The 26,157-nt window shown below is 45.3% G+C and overlaps 1 protein-coding gene and 1 pseudogene across 1 annotated transcript; both read right to left on the bottom strand.

The window, feature by feature from the left end:
- The window catches only part of LOC127316113 (uncharacterized), an 800,711-nt pseudogene that overhangs the window by 393,974 nt on the left and 380,580 nt on the right, over positions 1-26,157 (bottom strand).
- LOC127316109 (galactoside 2-alpha-L-fucosyltransferase-like) lies at positions 2,243-4,046 on the bottom strand. The gene is made up of 2 exons (XM_071823215.1): positions 3,794-4,046; positions 2,243-3,690 (listed from the first exon to the last, which is right to left on the bottom strand). The coding sequence occupies exons 1-2, from the start codon at positions 4,035-4,037 to the stop codon at positions 2,243-2,245; spliced, it is 1,692 nt and encodes a 563-aa protein (XP_071679316.1). The 5' UTR covers positions 4,038-4,046.

Genomic DNA, 26,157 nt, shown 5'->3' with positions numbered 1-26,157 from the left:
TTATGCGGGGAAGGCTTCTCTTGTATGCTGAAATATTTTGAGGCTGGACATCTATCTTGTGGTGTAAGGGTGGTTGCCCCTGGATTTCTCATTTGCTATTTGCAGCTGTATGGTTTTTACTCAGGCAGCATCTGATGGAGCCAATAGGCTAAAAGAAATATTAGAGAGATACAGAAGAGGATCGGGTCAACTGGTATCTGCTATTTTCTTCGGTGGGAATGTAGATGAGGACATGAAGCAGGTGGTGCACCAAGGTACTGATATTCCTATTGAGGCCTTGGTGGAAAAGTACTTGGGGCTTCCCACGGCCTTAGGAAGATCTTCAAATGATCAGTTCGATCATATAGTTGCAACAATTAAGAAGTTGGTTAATGGATGGGCACCAAAATTGTTGAACAGTGCTGGAAGAGAAGTATTGATAAAATCGATATGTCAAGCCATTCCGACTTACTCTATGAGTTGTTTCAAGTTATCTAAGAAGCTATGTAAAAAAGATAACAGCAGTGGGATAATCTTGCCACTCCTAAATCTTGCCACTCCTAAATCTGGGACTTGATGATGATGTTTGATGATGATAACAGAATTGGGTGGAGATGACGTTAAAAGGAAGATGCATTGAGTTAAGTGGGATAATCTTGCCACTCCTAAATCTTGTGGTGGTATGGGTTTCAAGGATTTCACTCTCTTCAATAAAGCTATGTTAGCGAAACAAGGGTGGCATTTGATTTCAAATCCAGAATCACTATGTGCTCGTGTGTTGAAAGGTAAGTATTATCATGATGGAGAGTTTCTGACAGCTGGAAATAGAAGGAATGCTTCTCATACTTGGAGAGCAATTTTGTATGGGAGAGAGGCCCTTAATCTGGGACTAATCAAGAGGATTGGTGATGGAGGGAACACTAGAATTTGGGATGACCCATGGATTCCTACAAATCCAGGTCTGAAACCAATTGTGAGATACCAGAATTCAGGTGTGACAATGGTTCATGAGCTATTGAACCCCTTCACATGAGGATGGAATGAGGAGATCTTAGCAACAAAATTGGCGGGGGTGGATATTCAAGCTATTCTTAAGATACCAGTTGGTGGTCTTGATGATGATGTTTGGGCCTGAAATTTAGAGAGGAATGGGTTATTTTCTATTCGTTTGACCTATAGAGCTTTAGTTCATGCACGACAGTTGAACAACCCAATTCTGGGATCTGGTGGCAATGAAAATCATACTGGAAGAAGTTGTTGAAGATGATTGTGCCTCTGAAGGTTCGAAACTTTTGGTGGAGAGTAACGAAGGGTTTTATTCCATCTCGGGCTGTGTTAAGGAGAGGCATATGGAAAAAATTGATTTATGTCATTCCTGTGGAAACAAGAAAACTATCAGACATGCTTTGTTTGAATGTACTTGGGCTAAGCTGTTTTGGCAAGAGATTAAGGAAGTCACAGGGGTGAAAATCCCAGAGCTTCATCCTACTTCCTTGTCAATGGACATCATTGACAGTAATTTGCTACATCCTCGAGATGCCGCTGTAATTTTATGTGGTGCATGGCCAGTCTGGTCGGAGAGGATTGCAAGAAAACACGGAGAACAAACGAGATCAATCTCTAGTCAGTGAAGTGGGCAGTAGAGGTGGCGATGGACCTATCTATTAAAGGTCGTGAAAAGTCTCAACGCGTGGTCAAGGCACATCTGAAGTGGCAATATCCAGAGGCAGGAAATCTCAAGCTGAATGTTGATGCAAGTTTTTTAGGGGAGGCAGGTGAGGGTGCATCAGGATAGTACTCCAAGACAATAATGGAGTCTTGATTAGAGGTCAAGCCTGTTGTACGGTCATGCTGCTAATGTTCTTAGTATGGAAGCTTTAGCTGTAGGAGATGGAGTCAAACTAGATGGAGTCAAACTAGCTAACGATCTGGGTTTCTCCCGTATTGAAGTAGAGACGGATGCAAGCGAAGTTGTCAAACATGGAAGGACAGAGACAAGGATTTATCTACAGTTGCATCAATTATCAAGAAATTGAAGATTTGAGCTCTAATATGGAGTTTTTCCAGCTGAAGCATATTGGGCGGGAGGCAAATGAAGCGGCACACCTTTGTGCAAAGCAGGCCTCATAGATGTTTATGGATTAATTATATTCCAAATTTCTTAGTTGTTTGTCTTCAGAACGATTGTAAGCCCAACGAGTAATGAATGAAAGGTGTTGATTCGCAAAAAAAAGTAGCGATCTATGTGTACTGGTCCAAATGTCTACACTTCCTTCTCGGCTATGGGCTCAGTGAGTTTTAGTCCCCAAGCCATGTCTTCGCAAGCCTGGACATGAGGCACCATATTATTGGTGTGGAAGACCATATTGTATTCTCTCCTGGTGCACTCGAAGTATGCTGGCCCCTGAGCGCACGGCTCCATAGACATGGCCCGTTTGCATCTTGTGTCGGGCAGCTTCCGGTGCACAGGCCTCATCATGAGGTACGGCGTGAGCCCGCCGAGCCCGCTGCCAACATAACCGAACGTCGACCAGCCGCTGGTGACGATGGCGTCGGTCATGCTCAGCAGGTACATCTCGGCCAGCGCCTTCATGTCGTGCATGGCCAGGAAGAACTCCTGGAATTCCTCGTGGCTCGGCTGGTGCACGCTCACCACCTCGCCGTCAGCGGTCGCCGACTGCCAGTACATCTCCCGGATTCTGTCGTGGTGCCACCCGCTGAGCCCTGTGACCAGGACGGCCTTAGTTCGGGCACGGGTCTGGAGCGGCGGCGGCACTCCTCCGGCGCCCGCCACCACCACGCCCGGAAGCAGGTGCTCCTGCGACGTGCACGCGAGGATCTGATCCAAGATGTTTTGGGGCGGCGTGTCTTCGTCCAATACCCTGATCTGAATGCCCAGCGTCTCGTCGGCGTTCTTGAGGTAGGAGTCGTAGAACCGCGTGACCATGCCCCAGACGTCGTTCGTCGGGTGGAGGAGGTACCGCGAGATGACGTAGAACACGGCGTCCTTCCTGGGGAACATCCGGTGGAGCTCCTCCTGGTACGCCGGGTTGAGGAAGAGGCTGGGCGCGATGTAGCAGTCCGTCCTCAGGACCACCCATTGCACCCGGTGGAGGAACTGCCGGTGGTCGTCGCAGTAGGCGAGCCTGTTGGCCGCGCTGGCGCCGTGGTCGAGGGTGATGTACACGAAGCGGTGCTCCGACGCCGGCCCGGTGTTGTTGCGCAGCGTCACGTTCGCGTAGCTCTCCGCCGCCTCCTCGCCCAGGTCGCTGTACCCCTCCAGCGGGAAGTCGAGAGGGAGCAGCCATGTCGTCCCCGGGAACGGCTCGCAGAAGATGTCGCCCAGGGTCTTGGCCCGGTCGACGAGCAGCACGCGGTTTGTGAGCATGGCGTAGAGGAAGGCCGAGGCGGTGGCGAGTATCCGGTTGCCCAGGCCGCGGTATGCTAGCAGCACCAGGTAGCTGCAGCCGTCGACGGTGTCCACGTTTTTCTCCCCAGATTTCAGCCGCTCCGAAGCTCTCATGTATGGCTCACTGCCCGGGCCGCACCGCCGCTGCAGCGCCTCCTGCTCCCTCAGCCGCTCGATGAGATAGGGCGTCGGGGAGCGCGTCATGTTCTTGCGGTAGTACACGGACTGGTACCGGCTGGCGCAGGACTGTTCGTCGAATCCTGGAAGGACCAGGCCACCCAGAAGCACGTCCTTCCTTGATTCTGCAAGTGAAATGCAGCAGAATTTCAGGACATGCTAATTCACCGATCGAGGTGAACCAATGTCGCTTGGATGCCGACGGTGACCACTCCCAATTGCAATTACCTCGTCGAGCTCCTAAGCCGGCCACGGCGGACTTGATCCATACCGCCGGATCGTCGAGGTGGCCGCTGAAGATGAGGAGGACGGGTGGCAGCGTCATGATCAAGGCCACCACCACGGCGTTCACCACCGAGCTCCATCGTGTGACGCAGACAATGGACGGCTTCTTCGCCTTCTTAACCGTGAACGACGTTGCCTCCTCAATCTCTAACAAGTCCGGCCCTCCCCTGCTGCCATCGGTGTTCATCTTGGGCTAGCTTCGTCAGATGATACTTCACTTGTAGTGGCTCCTAGCTATGGACGTCTCTGAATCGTTCTTGTTTTGAAATGCGAGCGAACTCTCACTTCAGTAACAAACCAGTTTCTGCAATGTAAATTAAATACACGTCTTGCATTCGATCGGGTACAGATCGATTTCTTTTTTTGGAGGTTGACGGGTACAGATTTCTGTACTTGATGATGCTGTATTGACCTTCTGAATGATACTATACTTGGCATCATCATCACGAAGTAAACGCAAGTACCAAGATTAAGAAAAACTCCAAGTAGCCATGTTAGCGTGATGGTTAACCGTGCACTGCTACTAGCTGCTTCGTACTTGGCCCATTGGGCTGTGTGATTTGTTTGCTCAATTCGTTGCAGGGAATCAGTTGTTAAATGACAGATCTGTTAGACTAGACTTAGTCTTGCACTTATCTGTACTTAGTCATAGTGTCTATCCATGCACCGCATGGATCGTGCGCCGCTTCTCCCCGTCCTAGGATCTGCAGCTACCGCCTCAACTCTCTCCATATATCTAACCTCTCAATGTAATCTGAATGCAATTGTATTGTTGTTGTGCGCATGCACACTAAGTACCCGCACACCTCCTTTCATGGTATCAGCTTTTTCGATCCAATCATGACTGGCACCACCGTCGCTACTGCCGTCACCGCCGCCACTAGCGCGAGCACCAACTATGCCACTTCTTCCTCCACCACCTCCGAGAATTCTTCCCATGGCGCCCTTCCCCCGCGCCACAACTCCTTCACCCTCTCTGGCTTCTCTCTCAAAGGCCAGATACCGGAGCTCGATCTGCATCGAGCTCGCCATCTACCAGGTGCTGGATCACGTCCACACGGACGTCACGCGCCCAGGCGACCCTGAGTGGCTCGCCGTCGAAGCAATCATCCAGTCGTGGCTCCTCGAGGTCCTCTCCCTCGATCTCCAAGCCACGATCCATGCCGCCTCCGCGTCGGCACGCTCGATCTAGCTGGCCGTGGAATCCATCTTCCGCAACAACGGGATGACACGGGCCATGATCCTCACCAAGGCGTTCCACCTCACCAAGCAGCTCGATCATCCGCTGAGCGTCTACCTCGCCGAGCTCAAGGCGATCTCGGATGAGCTACATGACCTTGGGTACCCCCTCTCCACTCACACCCTTCTCATTCAACTTCTCTCTGGTGTGCATCAGCACCACGAGATCGTGGGCAAATTAATTCAGCAGGACGCCGAGACGCTCACCTTCGCCGCCGCCGTCGACAAATTGTCGATGGATGAGAAGATGTCTGGGAACGCGCCCACTGGCCCGGCCACGGCCACCGCGCTCCTCTCCTACCGGCCGCGGGTGCCTGCTCCCGCCCCCACCCACGGCGGCCAGGGCACCTTCGGCTCGCCTGGTTCCCCCTCCCCCAACCAAGGGAACCAGAAGCGCAAGCGCTTCTCCAACCATGGTGGCTACAAACAGCGGCTCCACCTCGCAGGCGTCGCCGCATCAGACGCAGCAGCGGCCCACCTGGACTAGCATGGTCCAGGCCTGGCAGATGCCGATCCGCAACATCCTTGGGCCGCGCCTGGCGCCTCTGCCGTAGGCCCACACCGCATTCGCCCCTGCCCAATTTGGCGGCGTGCCCAACTACTACGCGCCTCCCTCCGTCGCCAACGCCCCTGGATACGGGCAGCCTCCGCCGCCGCCACCATCGTACATGCTGCCCGCCACCTTCGGCGCTCCTCCGACTGCAACCGTTCCCGCGCCACCGGACACGAGCTTTCAGCAGCAGGCCCTGATCAACGCACTACACGAGATGTCGCTGCACAATCAAGGTGGCTGGATCGCAGACCCAGGCGCCTCCTCTCACTTCACGGCCAACAAAGGTACATTGCACACCTCTACTCCATCAAGCTCTTTTCCTCTGGTTATTCTTGGCAATGGAAAATTCTATTCCAATTACTCATGTTGGCCACACATCATTACCTATTTCATCTAGCAGACCACTGGATCTCAACAATGTGCTCGTTGCTCCCCAAATTATTCATGATCTCTTATATGTACGTCGATTCACTACTGACAATTCTCTTTCCATGGAATTTGTTCCTTTCGGCGTCACCATCAAGGATCTTCAGACCAGGGCGGCTCTTCTCAGATGTGACAGCCAAGGCGACTTGTACCCCATCTATCCACCGTCAACACCAAGTTATGCTCTCCCGCCCACCACTCCGTCGAAGGATTTGTGGCATCGACGCCTCGGCCACCCCGGCGTTTCCTCTAGCTTCAATAAGAATTTTCCTTGTAATAATTTAGACAATTTATGCCAAGCTTGTCAACTTGGTAAACATGTTAGGCTTCCCTTTAAACCATCTACTACACATTCTTCCGCTGCATTTGAGCTACTCCATTGTGATCTTTGGACTGCTCCCCTTTCTAGCAACTCTGATATGAAATATTATTTACTTATTATTGATGATTTCACACACTTCATGTGGACTTTTCCTCTTCGTTTTAAATCTGATGTACACACTATCACTAATTTTCATGCTTTTATTCGCACACATTTTCACCGTGTCATAGCCACAATCCAATGTGACAATGGTAAAGAATTTGACAATCTTCTAAACCACAATTTCTTAACACCCCACGGCACAAAACTCCGTTTCTCTTGTCCATACACCTCCTCCCAAAATGGCAAAGCCGAACGCGCAATCCGTACAACAAATGATGTAATTAGAACATTGCTAATCCAAGCCTCCATGCCATCACGTTTTTGGGCAGAAGCCCTTCATACCGCCACTCTCCTTCTCAACATTAGACCCTCTAAGCCAATAAACCTTTTAACCCCACATGAACTCCTCTACGGCACACCTCCTTCCTATGATCATCTCCGTGTCTATGGTTGTCTCTGTTTCCCAAACCTTTCCTCTACTGCACCCGACAAACTTGCTCCACGATCTCTCCCTTGTGTGTTTATTGGCTACGGTCACGAACACAAAGGATGCCGGTGCTACGACATCACTTCACGGCGCGTTTACATATCTCGCCACGTTACGTTTGATGAAACAATATTCCCATTTGCCTCTCAGTCTCCCGCCCCATCCTCTCCAATCGATCCTCCCTCTTCTATCTCTTTTTTTCATCATCCGACATCTCACGTCGATCACCATGCAGCAGCGCACGTTGATCACGACGATCTGCATGGCCCGGCTTCTGCTACGCGCACCCAGCCGTCACCAGCCCACGCGCACCCATCGTCTTCGGCCCACGCTACGCGCACCCCTGAAAGAACATTTCCCGCCCTTTTGGGTTTTGTGTGTTTGATGTCAACAATAGGTATATATTTATGTGTGTTGATGTAGACAGGTACATGGTCTCATTATTTATACATGGCTGGTGGAATGATATGTCAGTTCTGAAGACTCTGCTGGTTTTCACTCCAGCTGGAAGTTCCGGCCCCAGCTGGCGGAACTTCTGCCCAGATGCTCCCGGCAGAGGTATCTCATCGCCGCTCTCGTTGCTGGTTTTTCACTTCAGCCGGAAGTTCTGGCCCCAGCTGGCGGAACTTCCGCCCAGATGCTCAAGGCAGAAGAATCTCAGCGCCGCTCACATTGGAGCTCGGCGGAAGTAGGCCGGAAGTTTCGGTCAGCGAAACTTCCGCCCTACTTCCGGTCAAGTTCCGAAAACTGCATGTTTGTGCCACAGTATGTCCAGTATGCTTTCTCTCGAGTTTCCGGAGGTTGGCCGTAACTTGGCCGGAACTTCCGGTCACCGGAAGTTCCGCCCTAGTTGCGCCCTCTTTCAGGTCTTCAGCTGGGCTGATGCGAAAGCATCCAGCCGGAACTACCGGCCCTCCTTGTCGGAACTTCCGGTGTTACACAAAAACTTCCACAACGGTCAGATCTGAAAGCCCCATTCATATAAATAGCTTTCTTCTCCATTGGGACAAGTTGCTCAATCATTGCACAAAAATCTGCCAAGCTTCACCACCATTAGAGCCACCTCAAGAACACAAGATTTGCAAGATCTCCTCCTCCACCCAACCAAAGCTCTTGATCTTTGGATATTCGAAGGAGAAGACCTCGATCTACATCCTCACCGAAGCGATTCTCATTTCCCCCTCATATGCTTGAGGGCCATCTTGCTAGTGTTCCTCTTTGGATCCCTAGTTGTTTGTTGTTGATGTATTCTTGTTGATTGTTGTGTTGTTACAGATTTGGGAGCCTCCAATTTGGTTGTGGATGTGTGCCCCAAGAATATTGTAAAGGCCCGGTTTCCGCCTCGAGAAAATCCCTTAGTGGAAGTGGGCTAGGCCTTCGTGGCGTTGGTTTAGCTTTCGTAGCAACCACACTCCTCCAAACGTAGACGTACCTTCTTGCAAAGGAAGGGAACTACGAGAATCAACTCCGTGTCTCCGCGTGCTCCACTCTCGGTTACCTCTATCCTATTCTATCTCCTATATATTGCGTAGCTATATGTTGCTTAGTTGTTAACCTTGTCATATAGGTAAATTCACATAGTTGCATATCTAGAGAATTTACCTTTGTGTCAAGCCTAAATTGAAAAAGAACTAAAAATTGGTTAGCACCTATTCACCCCCCCCCCCCCTCTAGGTGCGGCATATGATCCTTTCAATTGGCCTCTACAGCCCACTGGAAAACACCCTCCCCAGCCCATGCTACGTGCACCCAACCTTCCCTGACGCGCACCCCGCCATCTCCCCCATCCTCTTTCCCCGCAACCACGACGCCCACACCGTCTGCCTCCTCTTCCACTGATCAACTCCAGCCTCCTACACGCACCATGCGCACCCGTCTCCAAGATGGCATCGTCCAACCACGTCGTTCGTTTGATCTCTCCGTCACCTCCACCTCCCCATCTCTTCCTCGATCCTACAAACAGACCATGAATGATCCACATTGGCTTGCTGCCATGCAATCCGAATATGATGCCCTTGTTCATAACAGCACGTGGACCCTCGTCTCTCCTCCACCCGGCGCCAACATTGTTAGTGGAAAATGGGTTTTTTGAATCAAATATAATTCTGATGGATCTCTCTCTCGCTATAAAGCTAGGTGGGTGGTCCGGGGTTTTTCACAAGCATATGGAATCGACTATGATGAAACCTTTAGCCCCGTCGTAAAACCCATCACTATTCGTATTGTGCTCTCTCTAGCCATCTCCTCTCACTGGCCCATTCATCAACTCGATGTCAAAAATGCGTTCCTTCACGGTACAATTTCCGAAACGGTGTATTGTCAACAACCATCTGGTTTCCATGATCCATCTAATCCTTCTCTCGTTTGTCCCCTCAATAAATCTCTCTATGGCCTAAAACAGGCCCCTCGAGCCTGGTTCACTAGATTTGCAACCTTTGCCACGGCCATGGGTTTTTCCGCATCCAAAAATGATACTTCTCTCTTTATCTATCGCTCCTCCGAACATACTGCATATTTACTCTTATATGTCGATGATATTGTCCTCACTGCTTCCTCTTCGGCGTTTCTATCTCACATCATCTCCACCCTTACTTCTGAATTTTCTATGACTGACCTAGGACCACTTAGCCATTTCTTAGGAATCTGTCACTCGATCTTCCTCTGGTCTCAATCTTCCCCAAAAGCAATATGATCTTGACCTCATTCAACGAGATGGCATGACTGATTGCAACCCAGCCTCCACACCCATCGACACCAACTCCAGATTATGCATCAATGATGGTGACATTCTCGACAATCACACTTCATATCACATTCTCACGGGTGCTTTAAAATACCTAACTCTAACTCGACCTGAAATTGCATATGATGTTCATCAAGCATGTCTGCTCATGCATGCCCCTCATCCACTCACCTTAATCTTGTAAAACGAATAATTTGCTATATTAAAGGAACTCTTGATCTTGGTACTCACATGGTTCCTTCTCCTCCTTCCTCTCTCATCGCTTACTCTTACGCTGATTGGGCAGGTTGTCCCGATACCCGTCGATCCACCACCGGTTTCTGTGTCTATCTCGGTGATAATCTTATTTCTTGGTCTGCCAAACTCCAACTAACTGTGTCCAGGTCAAGTGCTGAAGCGGAGTACCGTGTTGTTGCCCATGTTGTTGACGAGATGTGCTGGATTCGTCAGATTTTGCAGGAACTCCACCGACCCATCGACAGATCTACTGTGGTATATTGCGACAATGTTTCTGCAGTTTATTTGTCTGCCAATCCTGTTCAGCACCGCCGCACAAAGCACATTGAAGTGGACATTCATTTTGTCAGGGACAAACAGCTCGGAGAAGTTCATGTCCTTCACATACCCACGAGCTCTCAATTTCCAGATATTTTCACCAAGGGATTGCCCTCCGGCCCCTTCAGATATTTCCGTTCCAGTCTCACCGTTCGACAGGCTACCATCGACACTGCGGGGGATGTTAGACTAGACTTAGTCCTGCACTTATCTGTACTTAGTCATAGTGTCTATCCATGCACCGCATGGATCGTGCGCCACTTCTCCCCGTCCTTGTAGCTAGGATCTGCAGCTACTGCCTCAACTCTCTCCATATATGTAACCTCTCACTGTAATCTGAATGCAATTGTATTGTTGTTGTGCGCATGCACACTAAGTACCCGCACACCTCCTTTCAAGATCGGTGGAAACGCTACGACGCTGTTTACAAACGGTCGCCCTAAACAAAACAAAAAATACAAACGGTCTCCCACCGACGACCGACCTTCGTCCGTTCTACAAGTTGGCTTGCATACCAAGAAAATTATTAGCAGCGATGAGGTAACCAACGTTAACAGGTGTGGAAGTGAACCAACGTTCATTCCCTCGACCTAACTAATGTCCTGATCGGGGTATCCAAACCAACTAGTTTTGGTCCTTGGTTTGACGACACCACATATATAAAGAGGAGATCGTAACTCTTTCTCTCTATACTTATGGGGGCAAAGACCCAATTATTACAACTCGGTCAATGTCAAACACGATTTTAAGAAATTAATTAAATAAGTAAAAGTCAATGGAAACAAGGTACTAAAAGATCAACCTCTTAGAGCGAGTATAATAAGGTGACATAAGAAATCTAAAATAACATATTTAAGCTGAGTTAAAGGAGATAAAAGAAAAAAGAAGAGAAGCTGACAGTAGATTAAGAGACAATTGCATCATGTTCTTCTACACACTTTATGAGTGTGAGTGTGTCATTTATTAATAAGACTACGTACCAAAAAGCTTATTAGTGACGTGTTGAAAATATTGCTCCCTCGGTCCATTAACGAATGTCTCAACTTTATCTAAATTTATATTTATGTGCACACTAAAACAAATCTAGATACACGCCTATTTTACCAAAGTTAAGATATTCTTTTGTGTGAACGGAGCAAGTACTACTAGCATTGGGTGTCAGGACGTTGGTAGAGAACGCATTTGTTGGAGATATGTCCAAGAGGCAATAATAAAATGGTTATTATAATATATCTTTGTGTTTATGATAATGTTTACATACCATGCTATAATTGTATTAACCGAAACATTGATACATGTGTGTTATGTGAACAACAAAGATTCCCTAGTAAGCCTCTTGTATAACTAGCTTGTTGATTAATAGATGATCATGGTTTCGTGATCATGAACATTGGATGTTATTAATAACAAGGTTATGTCATTATATGAATGATGTAATGGACACACCCAATTAAGCGTAGCATAAGATCACGTCATTAAGTTATTTGCTATAAGCTTTCGATACATAGTTACCTAGTCCTTTCGACCATGAGATCATGTAAATCACTTATACCGGAAAGGAACTTTGATTACATCAAACGCCACTGCGTAAATGAGTGGTTATAAAGGTGGGATTAAGTATCCGGAAAGTATGAGTTGAGGCATATGGATCAACAGTGGGATTTGTCCATCCCGATGACGGATAGATATACTCTGGGCCCTCTCGGTGGAATGTCGTCTAATGTCTTGCAAGCATATGAATAAGTTCATAAGAGACCACATACCACGGTACGAGTAAAGAGTACTTGTTAGGAGACGAGGTTGAACAAGGTATAGATTGATACCGATGATCAAACCTCGGACAAATAAAATATCGCGTGACAAAGGGAATTGGTATCGTATGTGAATGGTTCATTCGATCACTAAAGTCATCGTTGAATACGTGGGAGCCATTATGGATCTCCAGATCCCGCTATTAGTTATTGGTTGGAGATGTTGGAGATATGCCCAAGAGGCAATAATAAATTAGTTATTGTTATATCTTAGTGTTCATGATAAATGTTTACATCCCATGCTATAATTGTATCAACCGAAACATTGGTACATGTGTGTTATGTAAACAACAAGGAGTCCCTAGTAAGCCTCTTGTATAACTAGCTTGTTGATTAATGGATGATCATGGTTTCGTGATCATGAACATTGGATGTTATTAATAACAAGGTTATGTCATTAGGTGAATGATATAATGGACACACACCCAAATGAGCGTAGCATAAGATCAAGTCATTAAGTTCAAATTGCTATAAGCTTTCGATACATAGTTGCCTAGTCCTTCGACCATGAGATCATGTAAATCACTTACATCGGAAGGGTACTTTGATTACATCAAACGCCATTGCGTAAATGGGTGGTTATAAAGATGGGATTAAGTATTTGGAAAGTGTGAGTTGAGGCATATGGATCAACAGTGGGATTTGTCCATCCTGATGACAGATAGATATACTCTGGGCCCTCTCGGTGAAATGTCGTCTGATTAGCTTGCAAGCATATGATTGGATCATAAGAGATGACATACCACGGTACGAGAAAAGAGTATTTGTCGGTAACGAGGTTGAACAAGGTATGGAGATACCGATGATCGAACCTCGGACAAGTAAAATATCGCGAGACAAAGGGAATCGACATCGTATGTAAATGGTTCAATCGATCACTAAGTCATCGTTGAATATGTGGGAGCCATTATGGATCTCCAGATCCCGCTATTGGTTATTGCTCGGAGAGGAGTCTCGACCATGTCTGCATAGTTCACGAACCGTAGGGTGACGCGCCTAAGGTTCGATGTCGCATAAGTAGATTCGGAATATGAGATGGAGACCGAATTTTGTTCGGAGTCTCGGATAGGATCTAGGACATCACGAGGAGGTCCGGAATGGTCCGGAGAATAAGATTCATATAAGGGAAGTTGATTTCTAGGTTTCGGAAAAGTTTGGGATTTTTCCGGCGGAAGACCGGGAAGGTTCTAGAAGGTTCCAGGGGTCCCACCAGTGGGCCCACGACCCTAGGAGGCCTAGCATGGGACGAGGGGATGCTCCCTAGCCTAATGGGCCAGGGGCACATGCCCCCCAAGGCCTAGCCGGCCAACCCCTAGGGTTTCCCCAAAAACCCTAGGGGGGGATCAACTTGGGGGGGAAGTTTTCCCCCTTCCCCCTTTTGGGCCGCCGGCCATGAGCTTGGAGGAGGGGCCAAGGCACCCCTGGCCGCACCCCCCTCTATATAAAGAGGGGAGGGGGCAGGGGGCGCAGCCCTTCCTTCATCCCGTGTGCTCTAGCCGCCTCTCTCTCCCACCGATAAACTGCTCCGGCTTAGGCGAAGCCCTGCAGCTTTTCTCCTCCACCACCACCACCATGCCGTCATGCTGCTGGGATTCCGAGGGGATCTACCACACCTCCGCTGCCCGCTAGAACGGGGAGAGGATGGGCTTCATCGACACCGTACGCGCGACCGAGTACGGAAGTGTACGGATTGCGATCGGGGATGATCGTCTACACCAACAACGAGATCTAATCTCGTAGGCTTTGGAAATCTTCGAGGGTTAGTCTCATATCAATCTCGTTGCTCCGATCTTGTAGATTAGATCTTGGGTGTTCCATAGATTAGATCTTAGATTTATTCGTCTTGCGGTAGGAAATTTTTTGTTTTCTATGCTACGAACCCCATCAGTGGTATCAGAGCCATGTCTATGCATAGATCTGTTGCACGAGTAGAACACAATGGTTTTGTGGGCGTTGATGCTTTTGTTGCTTTAGTTTGTGTACTTTGCATCTTGCGGGATGGTGGGATGAAGCGGCCCGGGCTAACTTTACATGACCGCGTCTCATGAGACTTGCTCCACGCTTGACATGCAACTTGTATTGCATAAGTGGCTTTGCGGGTGTCTGTCTCTCCCACCATAGTGAAGATTCCAATTTACACTTTCTATTGTCAACACTAGTATCACCGTTGTGGTACATGTTCGTAGGTAGATTGGATCTTACTCGAAAACCCTAAACCACGTAAAATATGCAAACCAAATTAGAGGAGTCTAACTTGTTTTTGCAGGGTTTTGTGATGTGATATGGCCATGATGTGATGATGATTATATTTGATGTATGAGATGTTCATTGTTGTATTATGGCAACCGGCAGGAGCCTAATGGTTGTCTTTAATTTTTGTTAAAGACCTGCGTGTCTATTCATCATGTAATAGCTTTATTTCAAGTAGTTGTCATAGTAGCTATAAGTGATGGACAACCATGAAGCGGCGCCATGGACCTTGGTGCAATGCTGGTGATGATGGAGATCATGATCGTGTGCTTTGAAGATGGAGATCAAAAGCACAAGAAGAAAGGCCATATCATATCACATATTATGAATTGCATGTGATGTTAATCCTTTATGCATCTTATCTTGCTTAGATCGCGACGGTAGCATTATAAGATGATCCCTCACATTAATATCAAAATAATAAAGTGTTCTCCCCTCGTATGCACCGTTGCTACAGTTCGTCGTTTTGAAGCATCTCGTGATGATCGGATGTGATAGATTCTACGTTCACATACAACGGGTGTAAGCCATGTTTGCACACGCGGAATACTTGGGTTTGCTTGACGAGCCTAGCATGTACAGACATGGCCTCGGGACACTGGAAACCGAAAGGTTGAACACGAGTCATATGGATGATATGATCAACATGTTGATGTTCACCGTTGAAGCTACATCATCTCACGTGATGATCGGTTTTGGTGTAGTGGATTTGGATTGTGTACCACTTAACAACCATGAGGGATGTTGTATTAAGTGGGAGTTCATTAGTAATTAGATTAAAACATGAACTAATTATCATGAACATAGTCTGAATAGTATTTTGGATTAAATTTGTAGAATTGGCATCCGTTATCTACCATGCGCTAGTCTTGTAATTGAGATAGAAATACTGTTAAGTCTGACAAGTAACTTTACGGACTGGTACCGTATTGTTAAAGAATCAAGATATGATTAAGTCCTAATGCAAACTTCTAGTAAACCTCACATTGATGATTCAAAGATCAATGGTTTCAATTAGTACCTTAAATCATCTTGTCTCCGTGAAACTTGAAGTTCAAATCCGTTTGAAAAGTAAGGAGCTGGAAATTTTGTTTTTAGAAATAAGCATGGTATGAGATATATGTGATATCTAAGACCTTATTGCAAGATGATAGAATATAATCTAGTGAGACTACATAAACTCATAAGTTTTATGGGAATGTACGAAGGTTGAAGACGCCCGGCGTCTCAATCCTCCAACTAGTTGGGCACTAACGATATTCGCATATCCATGAAATGATCGTCCTTAGTATGCACCGTTGCTAAGATTCGTCGTTTCGAAGCATCACGTGATGATCGGGTGTTATAGATTCTACGTGTGCATACAACGGGTGCAAGCCAGATTTGCACATGCGAATACTGAGGTTAAACATCACGAGCCTAGCACGTACAGACATGGTCTCGGAAAGTCGTCATGATTTGATGGATAAAATTGTGAGTGAAATTGTCCATCACATTAAAAGTTACTAATAGTGAAATCTGGAACACTTGTCATGTGATGATCAACTTCAAGGTAAGATCCTCAAGGTTATTGGTGTTTGACCAACAAACCTAGAAGTTATTGAAGGTAAGGTGTTTTCTGAGAATGAGGAAAGCTAAAAGAGAAACTACAAAAGATATTTTGGCAGAAAGAAAGAAAAGACTAGAAAGTCTAGCTCAGGTGTATATAGATGATATACATGTTATGGATGTATTCCTTGTTTGGTCACATAATGAAATTCTTGGGTATTTGTACCAGATTGGTTGGTATGAGATGTCATACAATACAACGCAATACAAGAATACGATGGCCTAAGTGACTGATAAGGAATATGGTAATAATGCACGTCTAGAACATAATAAGGTGTCATTATGTTTGTCGTTGGCATTCTACCTAGCCCTTAGAATTTATAATAAAGAACTTAATAAATTGTTATTTTGCTCTGGTCAAATGAAAACAATGAGTTGTTCAAATTATGACATTACTCCATGAACGATGGATAAAGTTATTATAAATCTTAATGGTGAAGCACACATACATAACACTGACGCTAAAATGCCATAAGGCAAATGATATGAATTCCACTCATTAGTGGAACCGCCATTTAGGTTATGTTAGAAAGGAACGCATGAAGGAACTCCATTTGAATGGATTTTTGGAGTCATATGATGTTTGAATCATTTGGCGCTTGCAAATCTCTTCTAAAGAGAATGACTTAAATACCATTCATAGGCCAAGATTTGAATGGGCAACTAACTTAGTGAAAACATACATGATGATATATGTGGTTCACTAGGCATAGTTGTGTGCGGGAGATTCTTCTACTTCATGAAAACATCCAACGATGAATTGAGTATATATATGTGGATATATTCGATAAGGAAGAAGTTTGAAACATTTGAATGGATTCAAATAAATTTCAGCATGAAGAGGAAATCATCGTAATAGAAAAGTCAAATATCTATGATTGGATCATGGTGGAAATATTTGAATTACGAGTTTTAGCAAACATCTAAGAGAGTTATGAAATCGTTCTACAACCTCACGTTTCTTGGAGTATCATAGTGATGATAGAGTATTCGAGAGATGTATCCAAACCTTGTTGGGTCAATGATGAGATAAAATATTGATGCCATTATATTTTTGTGGATTATGCTTTAGTGACTACCGCTTTTACACTAAATAGAGCATCATCATAATCCGTTGAAATGACACCATACGAGTTATGGCATGGGTATGAACCATAATAGTCCTTTCTTAAATTTTGGTATGCATAGCATAAGTAAATAAGTTTACAACCAAAATCGGATGAATGTCTTTGTTGGTTATCCCAGAGAAATGATTGGGAATTCTTTCCACTATGGAGACAAAGATAAAAGTGTTTGTCGATGTTTCTTACTTATTTCAAAGAAATTGTTTCTAACGAACTATTTGAGTGGGAGGACAATGGAACTTGATAAGGTTCATGAACCTGAGCATGATGATCAGAGTAGCGCAGCATCGGAATTGGTTCCGGAAGCAGCTACGAAGATCATGGCTCCCATGTCTACAAAGTGTTATAGTCATGGAGATCAAAGTACTAATTGAACCTTGTATATGTGGTTTATTTTGTGATCAAATAAATGATTTGTGGACAAATGATTGTTTTTGAACAATGATAAACCAACTACATACAAAGAAGTTATGATGGGCCCTGACTCCGTTAAAATGGCTATGCGCCATGAAATCCAAGATAGATGAATGCTTATTGAGAGTAAATGGATCTATGAAATAGATGGACTTGGATGAAATATCCTTAAAGAAGCTTGACTTATCGAAAAGTTGTTTACGACAAAGTTCAAAGAGTTGACTGCGATAAGATTAGATCTTCCGTGGCAATGCTTATAGTCTATGTGGATTATTCTAGTAATCGCTACATATTTCTTTTATGAGATATGATAGTAGGATGGCAGAAATACATTCCTTACCAGAAGCATGTATGAAAGATGTATACTAGATACAACCAAGAGTTTTTGCTAGTCCATGGAATACTAGATAGGTATACGAACTTCAATTGGATGAAGTGAGTATCGCGGAGTTGGAATCTTCACCGGATGAAATAATCAAAGAGTTTTGATTTCATCAGAAACGATGAAGATGCTTGCAATTGCAAGAAATTAAGTGGGAGCGCTGAGACATATTTGTAATACTTTATGTAGATGACATATCGTTGATTATAAATAATGTAATTATATAATTGATTAAAAAGGTTTCATTGAGAATTAACTTCAATGAGAGGATATGGACTAAAACATATTTAGTGTCAAGATCTATGAAGATAGATTGAAACACATAATAAGTTTAAGTCAAAGTACATAGAATGAATATTGAAGTAGTTCAATATAAAAATATTAAGAAGGTGTTCTTTTCCATATGAAGGTTTAACAAGACTTGCGTGTATCTGACACTCAATGAGTAAAAACACATGAGTGATTTTAGATCACGATTAATATGTACAAAATCAGATATCATGTGCTCTAAAGTGTTATGAGCATGTACCAGAATGATTCATGTGATGATCATTGGACGACAGTAAAGAATATCCTTGAGTACTTTAGAAGAACCAAGGATATATATATAGTTTTATATGGGGTAATGACAAAGAAATCGATGTAAGGTGTTGCACCGATATTTGTTTGGTCACATATAAAAATTAATTTCAAATCTCAATTAGGCTAAGTGTTGTTTAAAAAGGTAGCACAATGCTAGTTTTAGAAGAGTTCTAAATATTGTGACCGATTCTACAAAAGAAGGCAGAGTATGTCATTGTTTTGATAATGATTGAGGATGTTAAGTCAAGAAGTTCTTTGAGAACTTGGTGTAGTTCCGATAGTGTCAGAACTTTGAAGCTATATTGTGTGTGACAATATTAGTGACATATTTCAGACCGAGGAATTAAGGTTCCACCAGAAGACCAAACATATTTAATGCTGACTCATTTGGAAAATGAGTGATGCGTGAAGACGCGAATGAATTACAAAATACATACGTTTCTGAGTGTGTCAGAACCGTTGACTAAAACCTCTCCCGTGAGCAAAACATGATAAAACACCAGAAGGCCAAGGTGTTATATCTTTACAAATGTAAACTAGATTATTGACTCTAGTGCAAGTGGGAGACTGTTGGAGATATGCCCAAGAGGCAATAATAAATTAGTTATTGTTATATCTTAGTGTTCATGATAAATGTTTACATCCCATGCTATAATTGTATCAACCGAAACATTGGTACATGTGTGTTATGTAAACAACAAGGAGTACTTAGTAAGCCTCTTGTATAACTAGCTTGTTGATTAATGGATGATCATGGTTTCGTGATCATGAACATTGGATGTTATTAATAACAAGGTTATGTCATTAGGTGAATGATATAATGGACACACACCCAAATGAGCGTAGCATAAGATCAAGTCATTAAGTTCAAATTGCTATAAGCTTTCGATACATAGTTGCCTAGTCCTTCGACCATGAGATCATGTAAATCACTTACATCGGAAGGGTACTTTGATTACATCAAACGCCATTGCGTAAATGGGTGGTTATAAAGATGGGATTAAGTATTTGGAAAGTGTGAGTTGAGGCATATGGATCAATAGTGGGATTTGTCCATCCTGATGACGGATAGATATACTCTGGGCCCTCTCGGTGGAATGTCGTCTGATTAGCTTGCAAGCATATGATTGGATCATAAGAGATGACATACCACGGTACGAGAAAAGAGTACTTGTCGGTAACGAGGTTGAACAAGGTATGGAGATACCGATGATCGAACCTCGGACAAGTAAAATATCGCGATACAAAGGGAATCGACATCGTATGTAAATGGTTCAATCGATCACTAAGTCATCGTTGAATATGTGGGAGCCATTATGGATCTCCAGATCCCGCTATTGGTTATTGCTCGGAGAGGAGTCTCGACCATGTCTGCATAGTTCACGAACCATAGGGTGACGCGCTTAAGGTTCGATGTCGCATAAGTAGATTCGGAATATGAGATGGAGACCGAAGTTTGTTCGGAGTCTCGGATAGGATCCAGGACATCACGAGGAGGTCCGGAATGGTCCGGAGAATAAGATTCATATAAGGGAAGTTGATTTCTAGGTTTCGGAAAAGTTCGGGATTTTTCCGGCGGAAGACCGGGAAGGTTCTAGAAGGTTCCAGGGTTCCCACCAGTGGGCCCACGACCCTAGGAGGCCTAGCATGGGCCGAGGGGATGCTCCCTAGCCTAATGGGCCAGGGGCACATGCCCCCCCAAGGCCCATCCGGCCAACCCCTAGGGTTTCCCCAAAAACCCTAGGGGGGATCAACTTGGGGGGGAAGTTTTCCCCCTTCCCCCTTTTGGGCCGCCGGCCATGAGCTTGGAGGAGGGGCCAAGGCACCCCTGGCCGCACCCCCCTCTATATAAAGAGGGGAGGGGGCAGGGGGCGCAGCCCTTCCTTCATCCCGTGTGCTCTAGCCGCCTCTCTCTCCCACCGATAAACTGCTCCGGCTTAGGCGAAGCCCTGCAGCTTTTCTCCTCCACCACCACCACCATGCCGTCGTGCTGCTGGGATTCCGAGGGGATCTACCACACCTCCGCTGCCCACTGGAACGGGGAGAGGAAGGGCTTCATCGACACCGTACGCGCGACCGAGTACGGAAGTGCTGCCGGATTGCAGCACTGGGGATGATCGTCTACACCAACAACGAGATCTAATCTCGTAGGCTTTGGAAATCTTCGAGGGTTAGTCTCATATCAATCTCGTTGCTCTGATCTTGTAGATTAGATCTTGGGTGTTCCATAGATTAGATCTTGGATTTATTCGTCTTGCGGTAGGAAATTTTTTGTTTTCTATGCTACGAACCCCATCAGGAGAGAGTACTCAACCATGTCCACATAGTTCACGAACCGTAGGGTGACACACTTAAGGTTTGATGTTGAAATGGTAGAACTTGAATATGGAATGGAGTTTGAAGTATTGTTCGAAGTCTCGGATGGGATCCCGGACATCACGAGGAGTTCCGGAATGGTCCGGAGAATAAGATTCATATATAGGAAGTCATATTGCAAGTTTGGAAATGATCCGGTGCATTTATGGAAGGTTCTAGAAGGTTCTAGAAAAGTCCGGAAGAAATCACTTTGGAAGGCGGAGTCCCGAAGGGACTCCACCACCCATGGCCGGCCAACCCTAGGCGTGGAGTCCCAGGTGGACTCCACCTAAGGTGGCCGGCCACCTCCCCCCCATGGGAAGGTGGGAATCCCACTTGGGTGGGAGTCCCACCTTGGGTAGGTTTCCCTACTACATGGAAATTTTGGGTTGGGGTCTTATTCGAAGACTTGTAGTCCAACACTTGGGGGTTCCACCTATATAATGAGGAGCAAGGGGAGGGGGCCGGCCACACCAAAGCCATTGTGGCCGCACCCCCTCAAGTGGCCGGCCACCTCTCCCTCTCCCAAACCCTAGCCGCCCTCTCTCCTCCACATCTCCCGCATAGCCTAGCGAAGCTCCGCCGGAGTTCTCCATCGCCACCGCCACCACGCCGTCGTGCTGCCGGATTCAAGGAGGAGCTACTACTTCCGCTGCCCGCTGGAACGGGGAGAAGGATGTCGTCTTCATCAACACCGAACGTGTGACCGAGTACGGAGGTGCTGCCCGATTGTGGCACCGTGATCAAGATCTTCTACGCGCTTTTGCAAGCGGCAAGTGATCGTCTACCGCAGCAACAAGAGCCTCATCTTGTAGGCTTTGGAATTCTTCAAGGGTGAGACTCGATCATCCCCTCGTTGCTCCCGTCTTCTAGATTGCATCTTGGCTTGGTTTTCGTTCTCGCGGTAGGAAATTTTTTGTTTTCTATGCAACGAATCCCTACAGTGGTATCAGAGCCGTGTCTATGCATAGATTGGTTGCATGAGTAGAACACAATTGTTTTGTGGGCGTTGATGCTTTGTTGTCTTTAGTTCGAGTACTTTGCATCTTGCGGCATGGTGGGATGAAGCGGCTCGGGCTAACTTTACATGACCGCGTTCATGAGACTTGCTCCACGTTCGACATGCAACTTGTATTGCATAAGTGGCTTTGCGGGTGTCTGTCTCTCCCACCATAGTGAAGATTCAATTTACTTTTTCTATTGACAACACTAGTATCACCGTTGTGGTTCATGTTCGTAGGTAGATTGGATCTTACTCGAAAACCCTAAACCACGTAAAATATGCAAACCAAATTAGAGACGTCTAACTTGTTTTTGCAGGGTTTGGTGATGTGATATGGCCATGATGTGATGATGAATATGTATGAGATGATCATTATTGTATTGTGGCAACCGGCAGGAGCCTTATGGTTGTCTTTAAATTTCATGACTGAGTAGTATTTCAAAGTAGTTGTAATAGTTGCTACATGAGGTGAACAACCATGAAGACGGCGCCATGGACCTTGATGCTACACCGACGATGATGGAGATCATGCCCGTTGACGATGGAGATCATGTCCGTGCTTTGGAGATGAAGATCGAAGGCGCAAAGACTAAAGGGCCATATCATATCACATATGAATTGCATGTGATGTTAATCCTTTATGCATCTTATTTTGCTTAGAACACAATGGTAGCATTATAAGATGATCCCTCACATTAATATCAAGATAATAAAGTGTTCTCCCCTCGTATGCACCATTGCCAAAGTTCATCGTTTCGAAGCATCTCGTGATGATCAGATGTGATAGATTCAATGTTCATATACAACGGGTGTAAGCCATGTTGCACACGCGGAATACTTGGGTTTGCTTGACGAGCCTAGCATGTACAGACATGGCCTCGGGACAACGGAAACCGAAAGGTTGAACACGAGTCATATGGATGATATGATCAACATGTTGATGTTCACCGTTGAAGCTACATCATCTCACGTGATGATCGGTTTTGGTGTAGTGGATTTGGATCGTGTACCACTTAACAACTATGAGGGATGCTGTATTAAGTGGGAGTTCATTAGTAATTAGATTAAAACATGAACAAATTATCATAAACATAGTCTGAGTAGTATGTTGAATTAATTTGTAGTATTGGCATCCATTTTTCTACCAAGCGCTAGTCTTGTTATTGAGATAGAAATACTGTTAAAATCTGACTAGAAACTTTACGGACTGGTACCGTATTGTTAAAGAATCAAGAAATGTTTAAAGTCCTATTGCAAACTTTTAGTAAACCTCACATTGTTGATTCAAAGAACTATGGTTTCAATTAGTACCTAAAGTTATCTTGTCTCCGTGAAACTTGAAGTTCAAATCTGTTTGAAAAGTAAGGAGCTGAAAATTTAGTTTTCTGAAATAATCAAGGTATGAGATATATGTGATATCTAAGACCTTATTGCAAGATGATAGAATATAATTTGGTGAGACTACATAAACTCATAAGTTTTATGGGAATGTACGAAGGTTGAAGACGCAAGGCGTCCCAATTCTCCAACTATTGGGGCACTAACGATATTCGCATATCCATGAAGTGATCGTCCTTAGTATGCACCGTTGCTAAGACTCGTCGTTTCGAAGCATCACGTGATGATCGGGTGTTATAGATTCTACGTGAGCTTACAACGGGTGCAAGCCAGATTTGCACATGCGAATACTAAGGTTAAAACTTTACGAGCCTAGCATGTACAGACATGGTCTCAGAAAGTCGTCATGAATTGATGAATAAAATTATGAGTGAAATTGTTCATCACATTACAAAGTTACTAATAGTGAAATCTGGAACACTTGTCATATGATGATCAACTTCAAAGTAAGAACTTCATGGTTATTGGTATTTGACCAACAAACCTAGAATTTTTTTAAAGATGAAGTGTTTTCTGAATAATGAGGAAAACTAAAAGAGAAACTACAAAAGATATTTTGGCAAAAAGAAAGAAAATACTAGAAAGTCTAGCTCAGGTGTATATAAATGATATACATGTTATGGATGTATTCCTCGTTTGGTCACACAATGAAATTCTTGGGTATTTGTACCATATTGGTTGGTATGAAGTGTCATACAAAACAACGCAATACAAGAATACAATGGCCTAAGTGACTGACAAGGAATATGATAGGAATGCACGTCTGGAACGAAAATAAAGTGTTATTATGTTCATCGTTGGCATTCTATCTAGCCCTTAGAATTTATAATAAAGAACTTAATAATTGTTATTTTGCTCTGGTCAAATGAAAACAACGAGTTGTTCAAATTATGACATTACTCCATGTACGATGGATAAGTTATTATAAATCTTAATGGTGAAACACACACACATAATACTGACGCTAAAATGCCATAAGGCAAATGATTTGAATTCCACATATTTGTGGAACCGCCATTTAGGCCATGTTAGAAAGGAACGCATGAAGAAACTCCATGCAAATGGATTTTTGGAGTCATTTTATTTTTGAATCGTTTGGCGCTTGCAAATCTTTTCTAAAGAGAATGACTAAAATACCATTCATAGGCCAAGAGTTAAACGGGCAACTAACTTAGTGAAAACATACATGATATATGTGGTTCACTGGGCATAGTTGTGTGCGGGAGATTCTTTGTAACACCCCAAATTTCAATGAAAAGAAAGTAGAGATTTCCAGAATACAAAATTTCAAACCAACAAAAACTTTTCTTTTGCATATAGTACCATGCATAGGACTTGTTCATTTGAGTGATATGCCATGATGATTGTTATTACTTGTATCTTTATGTGCTCTAAAACCCTAGAGTGATCATAGGAAGATCACCAACCAAATAAATCAAAGAGGAAGAAAATCAAATAAAAGGGGCAAAACCCTAAAAACCCTCACTTATGCCCTATGGCATTTTTATAAATTTTGACCCTAGATCTATTTGGTCTTCACCATTAGTTGAATAATGTTGTTAAACACTTATTACAACTTTTGGAATCAAGGGTTCACAATTCAAATGAATTTCCAACACTTTTCCCCCTCACATGTGATGATGACCAAATCTGCCAATTTTAGTCTGATCACCACTTTGAGCCCCTGCAATTCAATTTTCCCAAACCAATCTTTGCTAACTCTTTGCACCATTTCAAAGTCAACATCAAGGTGAACAACTTTGATGAAGACCACCCTGCCAAATTTATCTTTGATCACTAGCTATGCTCATCCAAAGTGGCAACTTTATAACAAGTTCAACAATCTTCACTTAGCCATTTTGGCCAAATTTTGAAATATAATTTTTCCACCACCACCTCAATTCATCTCTGGTCAATTACAACTTATCTCAACCTTCACATATCACAAACTTTCACCTTTTGAATTATTTCCCTTTTTGATATTTTTGTATTTTCCAAATTTGAACACTATGCATACACTATAGCAAATAGTGATCTACTAGAACTAACCTACCCCAACTTGCACCAAATGGTTCCCCTGCCCCCTCTAACCCTAAATGCAACATAGTGGAGCTAAGGAGGGAGAGAGAGAGAGCATGGCATGGCCATGCCGGCCACATGCCGGCCATGCCGCACCACCCCCTCTCCCCTTGCTTCCCCAACCCTGGCCACCTCGCCACCGTGTGCCACCGCCTCTCCTACGCCACCCTAGCCCAGCCCTGGTCGAGGAGGAGCTCGACAACGCCCAGACCAGCACGCGTCCACGACGCCCTGGATGCCGCTCACGTCGCGCGTGTGCCCGACGCGGACACACACTAGCCACGCGCCGCGCCACGACCTCGAGCACCCCCTAGACCCCCTGCGAGCACGTTGAGCATCACCGTGACACCGCAACGCTCCCAGACACGCCCTCGACCCCGACCCGTGCCCGCCGTCGCCGGAGACGACAACGCGATCCCGCGACCAACACGGCAGACACGGACGCAATGCCTCGCCCACAGACGCCGCCCGACCGTGCCATCGCCACCTACAGATTCGCCTGGACGAGGAGAACACCGTAGCACCCTTGCCTAGCCCAACACCTCGCCGGAACCGCCGCACCTCGGTCGACCTCTTCACGGCCACGCCGCACCCTTGGCCATCTATAAATACAGCGTTCCCTGGACGAAGTTGAGCACACCATCTCGTTCACCATCCTCCACTGCTTCTCCTCCACCCAACCACTCACTCGATTGTCGCCGGAGTTGCTCCAATTTGAAGGTCGGAGCCCGCCAGTACCGCACCTCGCCGCCGTCGATTGGAGCTGATCCAGGAGTTGCCGCCGGTGCCAGGAGCTTCGCCGTCGTCCACATCGACATCACGCACACTGCCAGCCACCGCGGGAGCCCTGGTTAGCTCTCCCACCCCCTAGCGC

Source organism: Lolium perenne, chromosome 7, assembly GCF_019359855.2.
Source record: "Lolium perenne isolate Kyuss_39 chromosome 7, Kyuss_2.0, whole genome shotgun sequence".
NCBI classification, from domain to species: Eukaryota; Viridiplantae; Streptophyta; class Magnoliopsida; order Poales; family Poaceae; genus Lolium; species Lolium perenne.
The sequence above is the reverse complement of the archived record's forward strand: the minus strand, read 5'-3'. Positions and strand labels throughout refer to the sequence as shown.

Coding starts and splice junctions, on each gene's coding strand:
- LOC127316109 (XM_071823215.1), bottom strand. CDS start 4,037: ATGAACACCGATGGCAGCAGGGGAGGGCCGGACTTGTTAGAGATTGAG. Junction 3,691..3,793: donor CGGCTTAGGAGCTCGACGAG/GTAATTGCAATT, acceptor TTTCACTTGCAG/AATCAAGGAAGGACGTGCTT.